This window comes from Oryzias latipes, chromosome 13 (genome assembly GCF_053564925.1).
Source record: "Oryzias latipes strain Hd-rR chromosome 13, Olatipes_Hd-rR_3.1".
Classification (NCBI taxonomy): Eukaryota; Metazoa; Chordata; class Actinopteri; order Beloniformes; family Adrianichthyidae; genus Oryzias; species Oryzias latipes.
In genome coordinates, this window is record NC_136249.1 from 33,548,377 (window position 1) to 33,566,002 (window position 17,626).

Sequence of the window (17,626 nt, forward strand, 5' to 3'; positions counted from 1 at the left end):
TTGATCAGAAAAAGACACTGACAGACCGCCTAAAGTCCCACGACCATTCTCCGCTTCGCGTTGGATGTTTCCTGCTTCCACGGCGTGCGTTCATTTCTGATAATGCCCACTTTAATCCCATGAACCCTTACTTGCTGTTTTTAGCCAGAATCCGAAAACGGTGCCGCTGTCTAGAACGTAGTTTCTGCAGAGCAGCGGAAGTTCATTAGAAATGAGTGGGACTGTTCGTGAGAAGCAATCCCGCCCCCCTTCCCTTCCTCATTGCTGAGAGCTCGGAGCAGGGAGCCTGTGACCCATCCAGCGTAATTTCTGCGACACAAACACGATTCTTTTCTAACCGCACTTTTTCCTCTGTTTCTGATTCACAACGGTTAGAAAGAAATACTCAGAAATACCATTTTAATCTCAGTTTTCTGCATAAATGTCCTCTGCCACAAACACCACAACCCCATTTTCATGGGAGTGGGTCTTTAAAGAAAACCTACAGATCTGGAAGCACTGCAGAGTTTACTGAGATGAATACAGTTTTACACGCAAAAAAAAATACTAATTATCAACAAAAATTCCTAATTATGTGATAAACAAAGTTCTTATTTTGGCACTAAACTAAAAACAACAAAATCAAGATAAAATCTACAACATACCAACAGAATATGAAGCTTTTTTTTCTTACTATCAGACACAGTGATTAACAAAAGAAAATAATCCAAATAAACTTTTCAAGAATCGTTTTTGCATTTGCACGCTTTCTGCTTTTCTTTCAATTATCAAATAAGAACCCAGCAGGACCTTTTCCATTCAGAGGGGAACCATCTCGGTTCTGTTGGGAATTCTGCCCCACGCTCCGGTCAAACTGTGCTGATGTGAGCCACCCGCCCGGCATCGATTTGTTTTTCTGCGAAAAGAGTCAGGGGCAGCACATCGCGGAGCGCGTGGGCGGCGGGAAAAAGGGGGGATTCCCTCAGAGGGCGGGGAGACACCGACCGGGCAGGAGCAGAATCAGCATCCCTGACATCACCGCTGCTGAGGACCAAAACCTGCAAAAACCCTGACCCTCGTTTTAGCAGAGGTTTCAAGACTTCCTTCACTGCAAAATAGTCCCTGAAAACACAACTAAAGTATTTATGAACAAAAAAAATGGATTGAAGTAGTTAGTAAAGTTCAATAAGAGTCCATTATTTCATGGTTTTCTCTGAACTACTGCAAAAATGGTAGATATAATATCATTAAAAATGTGTTAAAGTTGGACTTTCAATCAAATCAGGAAGTAATGAATCGGTAATGAATCACTGATTAACCCGCGACTCTTATCTGGCATCACTGGCTGAGATTAAATGAAGATTCGAAACAATTTTTAAAAAGCAGTCAAATGAAGCAGAGGGAACCAATGAAAAGAGAAAGCACGCAATTTCTGTTACCATCCTTCCAAAAGTGCTGGAAAACAAAAAAAACGGGAAGAACAAGAACAGAAGAAAGAAAACGGTTTCTTTTGTCATCTTTGGTAAAACCTGACAAATAAGAACAAGACAGAAAATGGTCATATGTTCCTTCTAGGAAGTGAGGGATCAACACATTATTGCATTTAATAAATGTAATGTTTTTCCAAGTCAAAATAATGTATATATTTTAAAATACATTTCTTTAACTTTTCAATGTGATCCAGTTTTAAATTCTTCTCAGAACGTGTGGATTCTTGACATTGATGTCTAAAAATGGACCAGTCAGGAAGTTATTTGACGTTTTATCCAATAGGTAAGGATTGTTTAAATAATATTTAATACAACCGCTGCAGAGGGGCTCGTGTTACTGATCGCCTAGGGCCCCAAAACTGCTACGTCCGCCACTGTTTACACCCTCTTTGTTTATTAAAGTTGTACTTTTTCTTCTTTGACATCTTTTCTAGTCCTCCTTTATGTAAATGTTTTCGTTGATACTAATACAGAAGATATAGAGAGTGGTCAGAGAGTGATGACTGAGTCTAAATGTTACAAAAATCAGATTCAGATTCTTTAACTTCATTGAAAATGTAATTTTTTTATTATTATTAAATGTATTTATTGAAGCTTTTCAGAGTCCTGAGTTCATATAAAAAGGAAGGGAAACATTGTTCCTTTTTTTAATGAGCAGAGTTTCAAATAAAGTTATGTTCATCATGTTAATGTCAGCTGAAGTTTGAAAGAAGCGCAGATTTTAAGGAGTCTCAGTCCGTTCAGGAAAGGTTTTCTTTCCTTCCTGGGCTGTTTCACTGCTGTCTTTTTTTCTATTTTCTTACCCCCCCCCCCCCCACTCACGTCTACCCTCCCAACTCCACTCCACTCTTATTTTAGCGGCGTGCACCTGTCACTATCACATTCCCTCCTTCTGCTGATCAGCGGATAGTCTGAGGTCTCAGGAACGAGCCAGCAGCCACTTTCTCCCTGCTGGGAAGACATGGGAGGATCAACCGGCCCGTCAGTCCCACCAAGCAACAAATACAGAATAAAGATCCAACCAATGCAGTGCAATCTGAGGAATTAAACGACATCATCTCATGTTCATAATCTCTGATTCTAAACAGCAACAATCTGTGGTCACATAGTTGACTCAACAACATCCCAACTACAGGCAGGTGGGCGGGACAAAGGGAAGTCTCAGTTTTGGTTGGGTCTACCCATGGCTCCACCCACCTGCCAATCAGAAAAACACGTCCCCTAATTAATTATGCACAAATGTGACCACTTTTAGAAACCACATCAGCCATTTTACATCAGAGGTTGAACTAGTATCAGTTTGGGCCAATTAAAGGAAAAAGAGCTGGAACCATGTCAGTTCACCAAATCACCACGAGAGGCCGGTTTCACAAGCAAGTCATAGACACCTCTGGGGATTTAATCCTACTTACAATCTCATTTCGAAGCTACATCTGCGGTTTCTTTCACCTTCTATCTAAGGGTGTATTCAGACTGAAAAAATCATTTGGTCCGGACCGAGTCTGCTTAATTTGGTCCAGATTGAGTCCTGAACCTTGTGTCTGGTCTGGATTCAGACTGCCGTCATGCTGACTTTACTGTTTCCAACCAAAGCTTGTAAACAAAACCAAGTGACTAAAGATCTCTTCACTCATTGACCAGGAATTACGAGGGCGGGGCAAAGCAGCTAAAGACAGAAATAATGGAAGTCCTGCACTTTGCGGTTCAATAATTCTTATTTTGCTGACCAATTTTAAACGTCTGTATCAACGTCACGTACAATACTTTGGTCCAGTGGAGGCGTACCGCAAGACGGTTACAGAGGAGGCGTCGGCTATGAACGTACGCTGATAAATGTTTATGACATTTAGATTGTTGGGAAAACAGCGAGAATCAATGTGTGTCACGTTAAAAGTTGTTTTGATGAGCCTACATTCATCCGACCACATTTCACTGAGTTGCTGGGTCTCATCGTCGGGGTGTTCTGGTGGTGTTTTGAGAGAATTCTGTTCAGGAGCCACAAGGTAGCTTTTAGGATGACATCACAGCAGCGCCGGGCGCGTGCCGCCTAACGACACAGAAAAGCATTTAAGAAGCGTTTTCAGCTGTGATAAAATAGACGTAACAAATAAACAGTTCCTGGTCCGGCACCAGCGTCCGACTGGGTGTATTCCGACTGTACCTTTGCTCTGGATTATCAGGAGAAACTAACTTTGGTTCACTTTAAGTGGACCAAATGTGTCCGGTCTGAATATACCCAAACATTTAATCCGAAAATGTTGCAAAAAAGGCATATCAAGGCCTTTATCAGCTGAATCTTCTGATAAACAACGACTTTCCTGGTGGGTTCTTAAAAACAATCAGATTTTTTTTTGTCTGTTCATCACTTTTACAAACGATTTCAGTTTGTCAGCATCATCACCTTTGACGTCCTGCAGCTAAAAATCTGGATTCTCAGGTCAACAGTCGCGTTTTTCAATCAAACGGTCAATATTCCTCTTTGAAGCAGGTTTAAAGACAAACGTAACTGGAGCCAGATCAGTTCATCATATAACCACAAGGTGAATTCTTACAGAAGGCTTTCCAAAGACCTTTTACTTTTATTGTATTTACAATGCAAATAAAGACATTTAAAATCTGGATAAAGTTAGTTTAATTTCCATGGCAACAGCACTGAGGCAGATTTCAGGTTTATATTAAAACTCAAAAATGGACCAAAATGGAGTTTAACGTTTCTGAAATATGTTATATGTGGGCGTGTCCCAACAGCTGACTGACATGTTTGAACCGCACACATTTTGGATAAGGTAGATTTTGAGGATGTTTCATCCAGCTGAGGTAAGTGGTGGCTTTAGTGCTAAAATTTAACAAACAGATCACATGACCCCTCCCACCCCCAGAGTTTGTCCATTTCATACATTTATGTGTTTTATACTTTTGACTGTAAATGAGAACTGGACTGAGGGACCCTTCCCCTACTGGTGTTTCAAACAGGAAGTACCTGTAAAATCCCCTAGACTTCTACAAAGAAATAAACTGCTTCTATTGGTCAGAATAACCATTTTTTGTCTGATACCATTCTTGATAATCCAATTTTTTTTTATGATTTCTCTGTACTGCAAGTTGTTCAAGTTATAAACTGACCAATCAGATGCCTCAATAAAAGTAGATGGAGCCGGCTGGCCCCATCTCTGTCATCCAAAACGTTTGATTGACAAATTTTGTGTGGCACCTATGTCGGGTGTGGCCTTCCAACAAGCTTTCTCCTGATTGGGCAGACTGGTTGCCATAGAAATATTGACTCAGACCAACTTGGACCAATCACTGCTTAATGATGACGTCTGGCTCCATCATGGCGGCGTCCGTATTGTGAAAGAATGGCGACAGAAGTGACTTTATTTGGTTTGAGCCGGAGGTAAACTATTTTCTATGGATGATGTCACGGTCCCACTCACTCTGTCCAGTTCTCAACGGTTTGAACCAGATTTGCGTGTTGCCAGAACCCAGACCAGGATTTATACAAAACTGAGCGCACCACCAAACACATCTTTATCACACAGTGATGCAGCCATTCTTTAAATTTATCGTGTAGATCGGGGGTCAATTGTTGCGCCGTCTTCTATTATTTGCAAAGGCTGTTCATCGGTTTACTACATTTACAAACCCCATTTGCAAGTTTGTTTCCCATTTGACAGGAACTGCCGCACAACAAACAGGAAGTTGACAGTTACCAGTTGACAGTGAATACACTTCATCTCCCAGCATCCCCAGCACACAGTTTCTAGATGCCACACACCTGACTCTCATTTGTAATTACTCACTGTGGTGGGGACCTGAACCAGGAAATGGCACAGTTCCTCCGTACCTGCCGTGAGGGATTGCAACTGAGATTCAGGTGTGTGGCATCCAGAAACTGTGCGCTGGGATTGCTGGGAGATGAAGTGTATTCAGAACCCTCGACTAGAGGGGGAGACAGAGCTCCGACTTTTGACATTAACGTCAACACAGGCCAAGAAGCAAAAGGGCAGCAAAGCTTTCGTTATACGGGAGAAACATGACCCGGGAATAATTAATAAAGTCTATTCTTGACGAAAAAGGTTCTAGAAAAAACAAATTTTGTTTTGTTTTTGTTTGATAGTCGCGACAACCGCAAATTTCAGGTTTCTGCATAAGTTCACTTTAGTTTTTTGAATGCATTATGCAAAGTAAATGAAAGTTTTAGCCACAATCTCAGCTGTCCGATTTAGATATAGCATGCACACAAGCGTCCATGCGGCCTGAGCTAGCTGCCCCTCTGAGAGCGTGTCACCAGTGGAACGGTCACAAAGAAGGAAGCTGGATCCCAGCTTAGGACGTGACAAAACGGCGCTAAACTGTAAATCACCTCACACATGCAGTTGTGATCTTTTCCAGACACCTGTGTGTGTCCGGCTGTTCGTCTGCTTATTGTGTTAACTGCTGGGACTGCAGCAGGCATGCTAACAGGTGCAGACAATTGTGTGCGTTTGCGCTTGCTTGTGTGTTGCTGAGCGAGTCTGGATGTGTTTGTATGACACTGAGTATGTTGAGCAACAGGAGCTCAGTGAGTTCCAGCCCGGTTGGATGTTCCATGTGTTATGGTCGTCTGCCAACGGCGTTAAAACAAAGTGGTTTGGGAACAACAGCAACCTGGAATAGACAATGTAAAATGACAGAGCGGGTCAAAGAACAAAGAGCAACAAAAGCATTTTGTTCTCGATTTTCATTGGTCAGAATATCCATTTTATCTGTTTCACCACCACTAACCTCTACATTTATCTCTTTTTATTCTGTCTACCGGGCGGTCAAGACTCAGGCTGCCAGACAATGGCAGATCGACCAAAAACCCAATGTCCTAAACTTGCCCAACAAGCCAGAGCGCCGGCAGTCTTTGAACTGGTGCTGAAAATGGAGAACAACTTGGAGAAACAAGGACCAAGATGTTGGTCCAAAAGCTTCTCTAAGGCTACGTCCAAACCGTTCCCTGCTCCCTAACCCCTAAAACACTGTATACTGCGGGACTATCCAATGCCCACCCCTTAATAATGCCATTTGGGCACATGTTCACTACTTTTCTTTATTAAAACACCATGATAATGAACTGAATGGAAGAGCTAAAAAAAAACTGGCTTCCAACCAAAGGGTCACATGACCACAGACTGTCCATCTATATATACAGTCGTTAGTCAGAACTCTGCTTTTCCACAGTCAGCAGGTGTAAAACGGGCATAATACCATCCCGCCTCATATGGGAGACATCGGAGCAGCCTATAACGGAGCACTTGTGTCAGGTCGCCCGGGGATCCCCGGCGGTGACGCGGGTTGAAAGCCGACAAGCGCCTTCAGCTCAGAAACACGTGAAAACCTCTGAATCCTTTGGAGGCTTCGACTGCAAATCCTAAAAAATGTGCAGTTTCCATTCACATGAAAAATACACACTCAAACACACACACGCCTCCCACAGGACGTGGCAAGTAGGACATTGATTCCTCTGATTTGTCCTCTGGAGCCTCCGATCCGACTGAGGAGCGCTAAAAAAGGAAAGCGTGCTTGGAGAACGCCGCTCCAAAAGCCCCTTCAGGCACACCGGGTCGCCTGATTCACGCGGCGAACAATGACACGGCGTGTGGAGGAGGGTTCGGATTTCCTCGCATTCCTCCCCCCAGCTCAGCACTTCTGCAGGAGCTGAGTGGGGGGCTGTATGGGGGGGAGGGTGTGGATCTGTTGCATCCAGCAGGTATTATTCTGTTTTTGACAAAAACTGCTGAGTCATCGCAGGCCTCGTCAGCAGATCAGGGAATCCATGATGCAGAATGAGCTTCAGATAAATAAATGCTGGATTTGGGGGGAAACAGCCCCCTCACCCCCCACACACATTTATCACAAATTATTTTATACATTTTTTATTTTCATTTTAGTTTGAGCATTTTTGTTCCTGAAAAAAAACATAAATGCAAAGGTTTTATTTTTTTTAAATGTCAATAAAATATTTTTGTTTATAAAAACTTTCTTGTTCCACATTTTATTTAACAAACAGATTTTTACTCCATGCAGGGTCATGGTTTGTAAATAAATGACCTAAATTAATAAACTGAGGAAAAGTGCTTTTACAAGAGTATTTTTAAAAAGTAAGTATGAATAAAAAATGAAATAAAAACTCTTAACACAAACATTAAAGAGTATTGAGGCAGATAAGTGTGTTATGCTACAAATGCTATATTTTATTATATACTTCCTTTTTATGGGAAATAAACAATGCAAAAGTACAAATATTAGGTCAAATAATGTTTATCTATTTAGTAGCATTAGCCTACATATTACATTTTTGTAAATTTTTAATAAAAATAACTTACATTTTCAATGATTGATCCAGAGAGATAACTTTTCTTTAAATTAGCCGTAAATTGAATAAATAAACTAAATATATTTAATATTTGGCCTTCCTTCCTTTAATTTAGAATATAAAAATAAAATCTTTTCTTTTTTATTTACGACTAAACAAATATTTTAGCCCCTCCCTACTTGAGAAATTAGAAAGTTGAAATATGTCGCCCTGATGCGTTCATGGTCATCACGGTAAAAGCAGCTTTATCAGAGACCGATGTTCACCCAATTATTAAATTTTGATGTAATTATTTCTCCATGTCAGAAATGTGCTAATTATTTATCATGCATCTCTTTTCTTGTGTCTGAAAATGTAAATGTTTTTATGAAAAACAGACACAAACATCTTCCTGCCTAAATTCTTTTACTGTTTTTAATCTGTTTGATTGAAATCTAATCCTCTTTAGGGGCTCTAGTATATTTATTAACCAAATAAATATTTACAATAACATGGCACAATTTCTGCCAAAATCAATATATATTTACGTTCTTTTTATAAAACTTTAAAGGTTTAAAGACGACGGCGTGGAGGCGGGGTCTGCGTCACTATCCAGCTGTACGAGAAAAAGGAATGCAATTATGATTCTTTTTTTACCAATTTAAGAGAAGAAAGTTGTAAATTTATAAAGTCCTCATTTTAAATAAAAATAAAATGTTACGTTGAGCTTCTAAAATGTTTTGAAAAAGAAAAACATATCCTGTTAAATTTATAAAATCACAATTTTTAAGAGTCTCGATAAATTTGCTTTTGTTTTTTTAGTAAATGTGTAACCTTATTTTAATGAAATTACAAACTGTTTACCTGTAAAATTACAACTCTTTAAATCAAACCTTTATTGTTTTATTGTTGTAATTTTTCTCCTAATAATTATGCGACTTTATTCTCCCAGAATTTTGACTTTTTTCACATATATTTATATATTTTTTTCTATAATGGTCGTTCTAATAGTCCGTCATTGAGAGTTACTACGCAAAAATCTTTAATCAAATGAAAGATTCATTTCATTTCTGTTCCAAAACCATTGCTTTGTCTATAACAACCTGTTTAACTTACTGACAACTTGAAACTTTCATCAATGAAATTGGAAACAATAAAAATTGATAAAAAATATTTTTGATTTTACCAAAAAAAAAATAAGTTTGCTTTAAAAAATGTAAAAATCATTTTGCTTTAACTGATTATAGTTCTATTACTAAATTAATTTAAAATATATCCTTTTTTTACCTAAAAAGTCAATGTTTGACACCAAAGTCCTGACCAAATGATGATGAGAGGATTTTCCGTCTTTGCCTTCAAACAGGCGTTTTTTGTTTTGTTTTACTCGCACTAGTTTATGGAAAGAACCAATAAATATTGATCAAGAGGCATTTTTGTTGCTTTTAGCCAAACTGTCCAGCGGGAAAGCCTCTTCTGTGTCTCAGTGCTGATGCCCGCTCCCAATAAAGACGGATAACCCAAACGTTTGGCGGGACGTAAACGCAGCGCAGGTCGGCCAGCGTTTTTCTTTCCATTTTATCTGTGCTGCGGATTCAACCTGTGACCTCAGCTTTGGTGACAAAGATCAGCAGCTGAAGCAGATTGGGCATTAATAATTCACGCTGGGCTGCAGTGCTCCATCTTTTAAGTTTTATTGGTCTGTTTTAGCAGAGCCATAAGCTTTTCATACATTTTGACAATTATTTTTAAACAAATCTTTTTAAATGTTTCATCAGTGAAACAGCAGCAGCTCTGATGGTTGTTAGAAACCAAACGGGGGGAAAAGAGTCGCTGATTTTTATTTAGTGAGTCTTTATGAAGACAAAACTGCCAAATAATTTTGGGACGTTTTTACATGAAGTCTAAAATTTGTGTTTTGTTTGTAAAAAAAAAAAAAGAAGATTCATCTTTGCTCTTTCAAAATAAAAGCCCATGAAATGGAGCAGTCTGCATTTCAAGTCTCGTTCCTGCGACAGTGACAGTGATGTCATTATGGGACATCATTTTTTTCACTTAAGAAATGTATGGAATAAAAAAGACTCTCTGCATATTGTGCATCAAAGATTGAATAAACAGGATGAAATGAAAGAATAGTAAAGCTGTTTCAACAGAATTCTGCAGTTATTCACTGAATCTCTTTCTGGGAAAATCAATCTTTTTTACTTTATTAAGGAATTAACCCTTTACCCCTCTGGGTTTTAAGGCTGTAAACAGCATGAGACTCATCAAATATTCCCATTTTCTGTAAACTAACAGTTAGATTCATGTTCGGTTTTACCCAAACTGAGAGGAGCCTTCCGTCTCCTGAGAGTTGAAGCAGAAAAAAAGCCACCAGCCAAAACGAAACGAGCTGCAGAAAGAGGGGAAGTCTCGTTTCAAAGCAACAAAAGGCTGAAGTGAACGATCCACAAACTAAAGATGGAGTTCCCCGGTGCTGACCGGGACGAGTGCCGCATCAGAGCGACTGCTAATCCCATCATCTGCAGCGTGAAGAACTGCAGAATCGTCTGGCGTGAAACTTTTCTGAAAGCCTTCGACTAGTGCCAGAATGCATCCGAGTAACAGGAAGGCAAAGATCTGGATTGTGTTCTGTGAGATGAAGCCTCGTTAAAATAAAAATTAAAACACAAATGTATAAATTAACTCCTGCTTAAAGAAGAAAATTGAAAGACACACTCCAATGAAAAATGGGGTTTGGGTGTTTTTAAGGTGTTCATGTGGCTATTTTTTCTGATGATGAATGACATTTACAAAGAAATTAAGTTTAAGTACATTCTGAGTTTTCTTTATTTAATGTGTTGTGAATCAGGAGCAGATAAAGAAAATGGCGTCTGAAAAAGATCGTATTTGTGACGTGGGGTCACAGTCTCCCTGCTCCACTCCATTCCGATGCAGACAAACAGATCCATGAACGTCTACGTCTGAGCTGGAATCTGGATCTAAACTGTACGGCTGGAACGCTCCAACAAATATCGCCATTCTTGTTGCACCGCTAATGTTAGGTTGGAGGGGTGAGGGACTGTAAGCTCGGGGGAGAGCTTGTTAACAGATGGATGATGGGAAGCTGGGGTGGGCTTACTCTGCACCAACCGTCCATAACTCAGAGGCAGATTTCTAATGAATTCCTGCCGCCCTGCAGAAACTATGTCCTAGAAGATGAGGGTTTTTTTCTATTTTGGCCCAAAAACTGCATAATTATAATTAAAAGACCACTGGGAACACAATATAGTAAAGTTACAACTGATAGATTTAAATGTTAAAAAAACACTGATCTGCATGAAAATTACTCTGTCTGAACTTAATGGATTTAAAGTTCAAAGCAAACATTTATAAACTTTAAATAAATATTGTTTAATCAATCACACAGAAACACTTTTGTCATTTAGGAAGATTACAGCCCAACAGAGCAGAAGATTTGCACAAAAATGTGATTTTAAACTTTTATTATTTTAGTGCCGTTAAGGGTATTTTGGTTCAGGAGATACTTTTTACGCAGATGACTCTCAGATTTATACATCTAAAAAGAAATGTCTTCTGTTGACAGTGTGGATGTGTTACGACGTCAAAACTTGGTTTAATTTGAACCTTTTATGCTTCAACAACCAAAATAAAAGTAGTAATGTTTTGCACTGCTAAACTGGGTTCTTTATCTGATCAAATCAGGCTCCAGAAAATAAACTTTAAATGTATAATTTAACTTTTAGGATTTTTTAACTTAACATAGTTTTCCGAAGTGAAGTCCATTATTTAAAAATTATTTTTGGAAGGATTAATCCAGCAGGCTGAATTACATCTCAACCCCCTCACACTGCCATTTAATCCAGGACTCCACTTCATTTAGCATCAACTGAACAGAAACCAACTCAGACATGGAGGGGTTAAATGTGGGGGTTGTGTGGGGCAAAAAGCAGCTGAGGGGCTCTAAACTGCCACAATGAGTCACATTTCCCACTTTCTAGCTTCAAGAGACCGACAACAAACACATTTTAAGAGTCGTTTTCAGAATTTTTCCTGCAGAATTTCTCTTCGTTTTGTTTGTGAGTTTTCTTCTGAGGAAAGGATCGACATGATTTGATCGGATTCTGAATCCCGTCGTGGCGTGGAGCCGTCTAACCTTTCTGAGCTGTTTGATGGCCGTAACGTCAGCTGATCAGCTGCTCTTAAATGTGCAGCAGTGAGAGCTGAGAGTCTGTGTCTGCATCTTAGAAAGGCCTCCTTAAAACCTCTTATTTGACTTTTAGTAAATAGAGAATAGAGGTTTGATGTATTTGATTCATTTGTTTGTCTTTTTAAAACCTGGATTATTTCTTTCAGACTATAAAGAGTTTGAATGAAAAAATCCAGATTGGATTTTTTTCTCTCCTGCCTCTCATCCCGACTTTCTAATCTTTTGTGACTTTTGGTCCATGACGTCCGGCTCCTTTCCTTCTCCTCAAAATCGGACTTTTCTTCAGGAATGTCGGAAAGACGAGCAGTTTTGGGGCAGCTGCCCCCCTAGTTGCTCCGCCGTGTCGCCCCACACAGACGAGCTCCACTTTCCTCAGATAAAAATAGATAACGATGCCAACAGATGCACCCGCCCCTGTCCATCTATCCCGGCACATGTACAGGGTTCCAAAGCCCCCCTGAAGAAGGCGAGAACCTTCTGGAAGTAACCGGAGTCGGCCGGTGTGGGATGGTGAGTTTGTGGGAGATGTCAGAAATCCACGATGAAGGTGAGGGAGAGGAAGAGTGAAGCGGGTCAGAGCGCATTCAGGCCGCTGCAAAAATAGTCCACTATAAACAGAAACTGGGTTTGGATCTGCTGCAACCTGCAGCCAAAGATCTGAACCAGAAACACAGAAACCGAAGCTGAAGGACAAACCCCGACTGAGCGCTCTGCCTCCAAACTCCACTCCAGCATCCCGCACAGGTAACCGCCCCCCACCGCCAGCAACAACCCCCCCCCCCCCGACACACAAGACAGGACTCACTGTTCGCATGAACTGAATCTCCTCTTCTCCTTCCCCTCCTTCTGCCATCGTCCAACCAGGGTTATGCGCAGCTCCTCGGGAGAAAAGAGAAAAATCCTGATTTCTCCTGTCAGAACTGGGATTTTCACCTCCTCCGGTAGGCCCCTCCCTCCTTCCTCATCCGCTCTCCCGCTCTCAGTGTGAAGTGGGAGTGGGTGCGCTGGGAGGGCAGCAGGAGTCCTCCGCTCTCACCACTGCGAGAGCGAGTGACGGGAGGCCGGGCCGTCCCCCCGGCTCCTAACACGAGGGGGGAGGGAGGGAGGGGCGGGCACCTTACTACACATTTGCATCGCTCCCATCCCGGCCGCCATGTCTGCGAAAGTGGGGCGCTCCTCCAGCATCACCCCCACCACCACCACAACCACCACTGTAAGGCTGAGGCTATTATAGGAAACAGGGGGTGAGGACTTGTTTTTGGGCGAGAACACACAAAAACACACACAAACACACACACGTTGACAGAATTGTGAGAAGTTTGTAAGAATGAAAGCATGAAAAATCGTTTTTCTCACAAACAAACCACTGAAAACGCTGCACACACCAGGTTTTAGGGGGTGGAGCAGCCAAGATGACTCCGCCCCTTTACCATTCTGAGCTTCTTACCTCTTTTCAATCAAACACAGAAGAATGTGAAAACAGAGGAAGGAAAAAAAATGAATGAATCTTCTGTGATGGACTACACGCGCTTTTAGTTTGTGGTGTTCACACTGGACCAGCAGGGAGGGGCTTCTTCTTTCTCTACTGTTTACTAGCGCTTGTCCACCACCTACAGTTGGAAGAGGTTTGGTGTGAAATGCCAAAGCGGTGCAAATCTGGTGAATCCTCCTTCAGACGTTTTCTTTCACAGATCTATTCTGATAAATGGAAGAGGTGATGTCATAGAGATCCAGCTGGACACAAACCACAATTATTCAGTTCTCCTTCATGATCATTTATCAAGCGGTTGGCCCTTCCGGTTATTAACGGGGGGCCCCATCCATTTGTCACAACCAAACCCGACCATTTTGTGCGTGGAGCTTGAAAAAGGTCGTAGAGTTTTCATTGGGAGTTACGAAGGCTTCAATGAGGAAGATTTACCTCACTTCCAGGTAACCTGGGTTGTTACATCACTCGACACGCACCTCAACAATTAGGCCTTCACTGGCATTGACTGTATCCGAGGACTGGACTGAGTGACTCCTCCCCCCTGGCATTTCAAACCCGCCCTCATTTGATGTGTCACAATAACCATTCTTGCTCTGAAACCTTTTCTTTTTTAACATGTCATTGATAATCCTCTTTTTTTCATAACATTTTCTCTGTTGTTCAAGTTATAAACTGACCAAACAGATGTCTGTGTAAGAGTAGGTGGAGCCTGCCGGCCCCCCCAAGTCTGAACAGACTTTGTGCAGCCGACTTTCAAGCGTTCGGGGTGTGGACTTCCAACAAGCTCACTCCTGACCAGCCACAGTGGTTGTCATAGAAACGACGACTCCCATCGATTGCTTACAGATGTCGTCTGGCTCCAACATGGCGGCATCTGCATGGTGAGAGAATGGCGACTGAATTGACTTCATGGATGACGTCACACTCACTCAGTCCAGTTCTCATGGACAGTCAATGGTTTGAAGCAAAGGCTAAATGACCCACCTTTTCTGCTCAGCCAATCCTATTCTTGCCTTTATAAATCCCCAACAGTTGTCTCTGTCTTTGCAGATTTGATGTGAGGAAGCGCCGCATCCGCATGAAAGCTGAATAGATTTCAGATTTGTTTTGTAGAGTTTCTATGATTCTTTTCTGGGGCTGGTAAATAATGTGGTGCAGCCTCACAGTCCAGTCAATAAGACGCTCAGCAGACGTTATGTCAGCATTTTGCTCCATACTTTCACATCCACAAATAAAAACGTCAAAAATGCTTCATTTTAACAGCAAAAAAAAAAAAACAGAACAAAAAATCTGCTTTTTTCAGATCTGAGCACAGAAATGTTTTGGCCTGAAAGACCCACTCCAGTGAAAATGGTGTTTTGAACACGTTTTTGTGGCGTTTTCCTGTTGATGGAGGACATTTTTATGGAAATGAAAGATTAAAACTGCATTTCTGAAGTCTTTTTATCAAATTGTCGTCAATCAGGAACAGACGACATAACAGATTTTAAAAAAAGAGTTTATTTGTGTCGCAGAAACTACGCTGGCTGAACCACAAGCTCGCTGCTCTGAACCCTCGGCAATGGAGAGAGGGGATGGGGGGCGGGGTTGCTCCGCGCCAACGGTCCCGCCCACAACTCAGGCGTGAATTTCTGATTAACAATATCCAAGGAAACAACACCATTTGTTTTTACATGTTTGGATGAATACAGCATAATTATAAATAAAAGAGCACTGGGAACGTCTGGAAAATAGATCAGAAGATGATTGGAGTGGAACTTTAAAACCTCAGTCCTTTCTCCCAAATAGACTCTCCACAAGCCTCCGACACGATAAATGTTGATGAAACCACAACGAGACAAGCATTTGGACTGAAAAACGACATGCCGATCGTCTCTGCTTTCACCACACGAGGCTGGTTTTCATAGTCAGGCACAGTGGTGGAGGAGTGATGATTTGGGTTTGGTAACGTTTGAGACCATAGTCGCTCGCCTTGCCCTCCAGTCCTCTTTTGATCTGTTTTCACAGCGTTCCCAGTGATGATCCGAAATCCAAAAACCTGTCGTTTTCTACGACATAGTTTCTGCAGAGTGGCAGGAGTTCATTAAAAATTCACCTCTGTGTTGTGGGCGGGACAGTTGCCCTTTTTTCAGATGACATTTTTTGCTGATTCACAACGATTTGAATGAAGAGATACTCAGAAATGCAGCACAGGAAAATTTTCATCATCAGAACATTTTTCTTTGGTTTGCAAGGACTGTTTGAAAGCCCGACTCTGATGAAAACGGTGTTTTGGCTGTTTTTAACGTGTTCCTGTGGCATTTTTCTGATGATGTAAAGAAAATTGAGCTTAAAAAAACTTCAATCTGGAAAAAGAACAAGACTGTGTGTTCTTGTCTTCCATTAATCCAACCTCATTTTTATCAGGAAATGTCCATGTGAATGAGAAATCCAGGGTTGAAAAACTGTATAGTGCCCCCCCCCACACACACACAAACACATACACATACACATACACTGCTCACATGAGGCTGCGTTCAGGGGAATCCGGAGATTGGGACTCTTTCTTTAGTTTTCCTGCAAACAGGCCTAAAGGAAGAAAGGCTTTCAACATCCCAATTTTAGTCCGCGGACAGTGACACCCTCCCGGAGAGAAAAATGCACCAAACACAACTAGAGGGGGACAGCGCGCGCGCGCGCGCCTGGGCTTACCTTTCCACTCTCCTGTGTGTCATCCGTCCTCGCGCTCCCGCCGCCCCCGCAGCGGCGCGGATGTGTGAGGACTTGCCGCCGCCGTCCAGCAGGTGGGTCGGAACCGACGGGAGGACGAGGCGAAAGTGTAGCTCCGCCGAGGCGCTGCCAGCATGAATTCTGGGAGAATGAGTCCAGACCGGACTCAGGAGGACCGGGTTACCTCCATGATTTCACCTGCCGGAGTCTTTCTGCCGAATCACGAAGCCGCTCATGCGCAGTGACCAGGCTGCGCCGCAAGAGGGCGGTGTTGTGCAAGAAAAGAGACTCGACAAAGTTTCACCTTCGAGATTCGACCTTTTACATGAATATGAACCAAACCCTGCAAATTCTGGCTTCTTTTTTGGGCTTTTAACAACTTACCCAATTAATTTATCTATAAAACTGTTTGTTGTGGCAATTCTTGACATTTATCTTTGTGTTTTTGGGTCATATTACACAATAATTTCACAATTAATCTGTTAAAAACAAACAACAATGCAAGAATCAAATATTGATGTCAAACAGTTTTAATGTTTTATAACAAAATAATACAATAAAAATGTATGAATCCAATGTGACAAATGTCTTTAAAAACAAGTTGAATCTCCAAGTTCCAACACTTTATTCCAAGCGGAATCCCAATTATGTGTCTTGTTATGTCTGTTCTAAACCAACAATTTCAAGGCAATTAACTGTTTTTAATCTTCGTATGACAATTAAAATAAAAACAATGCTAATGGGGTTTTGGTTTCAGTTTTTGCATCATTTTGAACAGCTGAAACGGGGCTATTTTAGTGTCAACTGGGGGCTAAATGAATACATTTGGTATTATTTTAAACAAAAGTGTTCATAAAGATGCCTGAATATTTATGAATTACATTAGGAAAGGATAGGAGGCCTACAAACCTATAAATTCACACTATTTAGATGTATTGAATCATTTTGAGTTTGTCTGAGTTTAAACAATGGAGTAGCTTGAATTTTATTCTTTTGTGAAAACAAAACTAAACGCTTAAAAAAAACAAATAATTTAGCCAATAACAAATACAAGTCGGTAAATACGGGTTTAAACTAAAATTTAGATGCAAACTCAATGAAATAAACCAGAAAAAGAAAAGTAAATGAAGCTGCATCTGAGGTTTTTACCAGCTCCTACTTCCTGTTTTAAAGAAGTGTTGCTTAAGATTACCATAAAATTACAGCAGTGTCAGGAAAAAAGCCTTTTTTTGTTCTGTGACTTTTTTCTTCTTCTCCATCTGCGTTTCATCATCTCCTGTCTGCAGATGATCCATCCACTCCTCTTGCATGTCTTATCAGGCCCCCTCTTTGCAGCTTCCTGCAGCAGAGAAGCCACCTTTGCAGACTTTCTTGTTGTGGGGGGGCAGCTTTAGCGTCCCCCCCCCCCTCTTGGGTCTATGCTTCCTGTCGGT

General features: G+C 41.3%; 1 protein-coding gene across 18 annotated transcripts in view; it reads right to left on the bottom strand.

The window, feature by feature from the left end:
* Nucleotides 1–16,293, bottom strand: part of ryr1b (ryanodine receptor 1b (skeletal)) — a 123,219-nt gene extending 106,926 nt beyond the window's left edge. For 13 of the 18 annotated variants that reach the window (XM_078929679.1, XM_078929676.1, XM_078929674.1 and 10 more), the window contains exon 1: nt 12,801–13,049. In XM_078929679.1, coding sequence (XP_078785805.1) covers nt 12,801–12,848 — 48 coding nt within the window. In that variant the 5' untranslated portion in view covers nt 12,849–13,049. Of the gene's footprint in view, nt 1–12,800; nt 13,051–16,175 lie in introns of those variants that run through there. The other 5 variants (XM_078929682.1, XM_078929681.1, XM_023961420.2 and 2 more) reach the window with 2 other exon arrangements.
* Nucleotides 16,294–17,626: the final 1,333 nt, after the last annotated feature.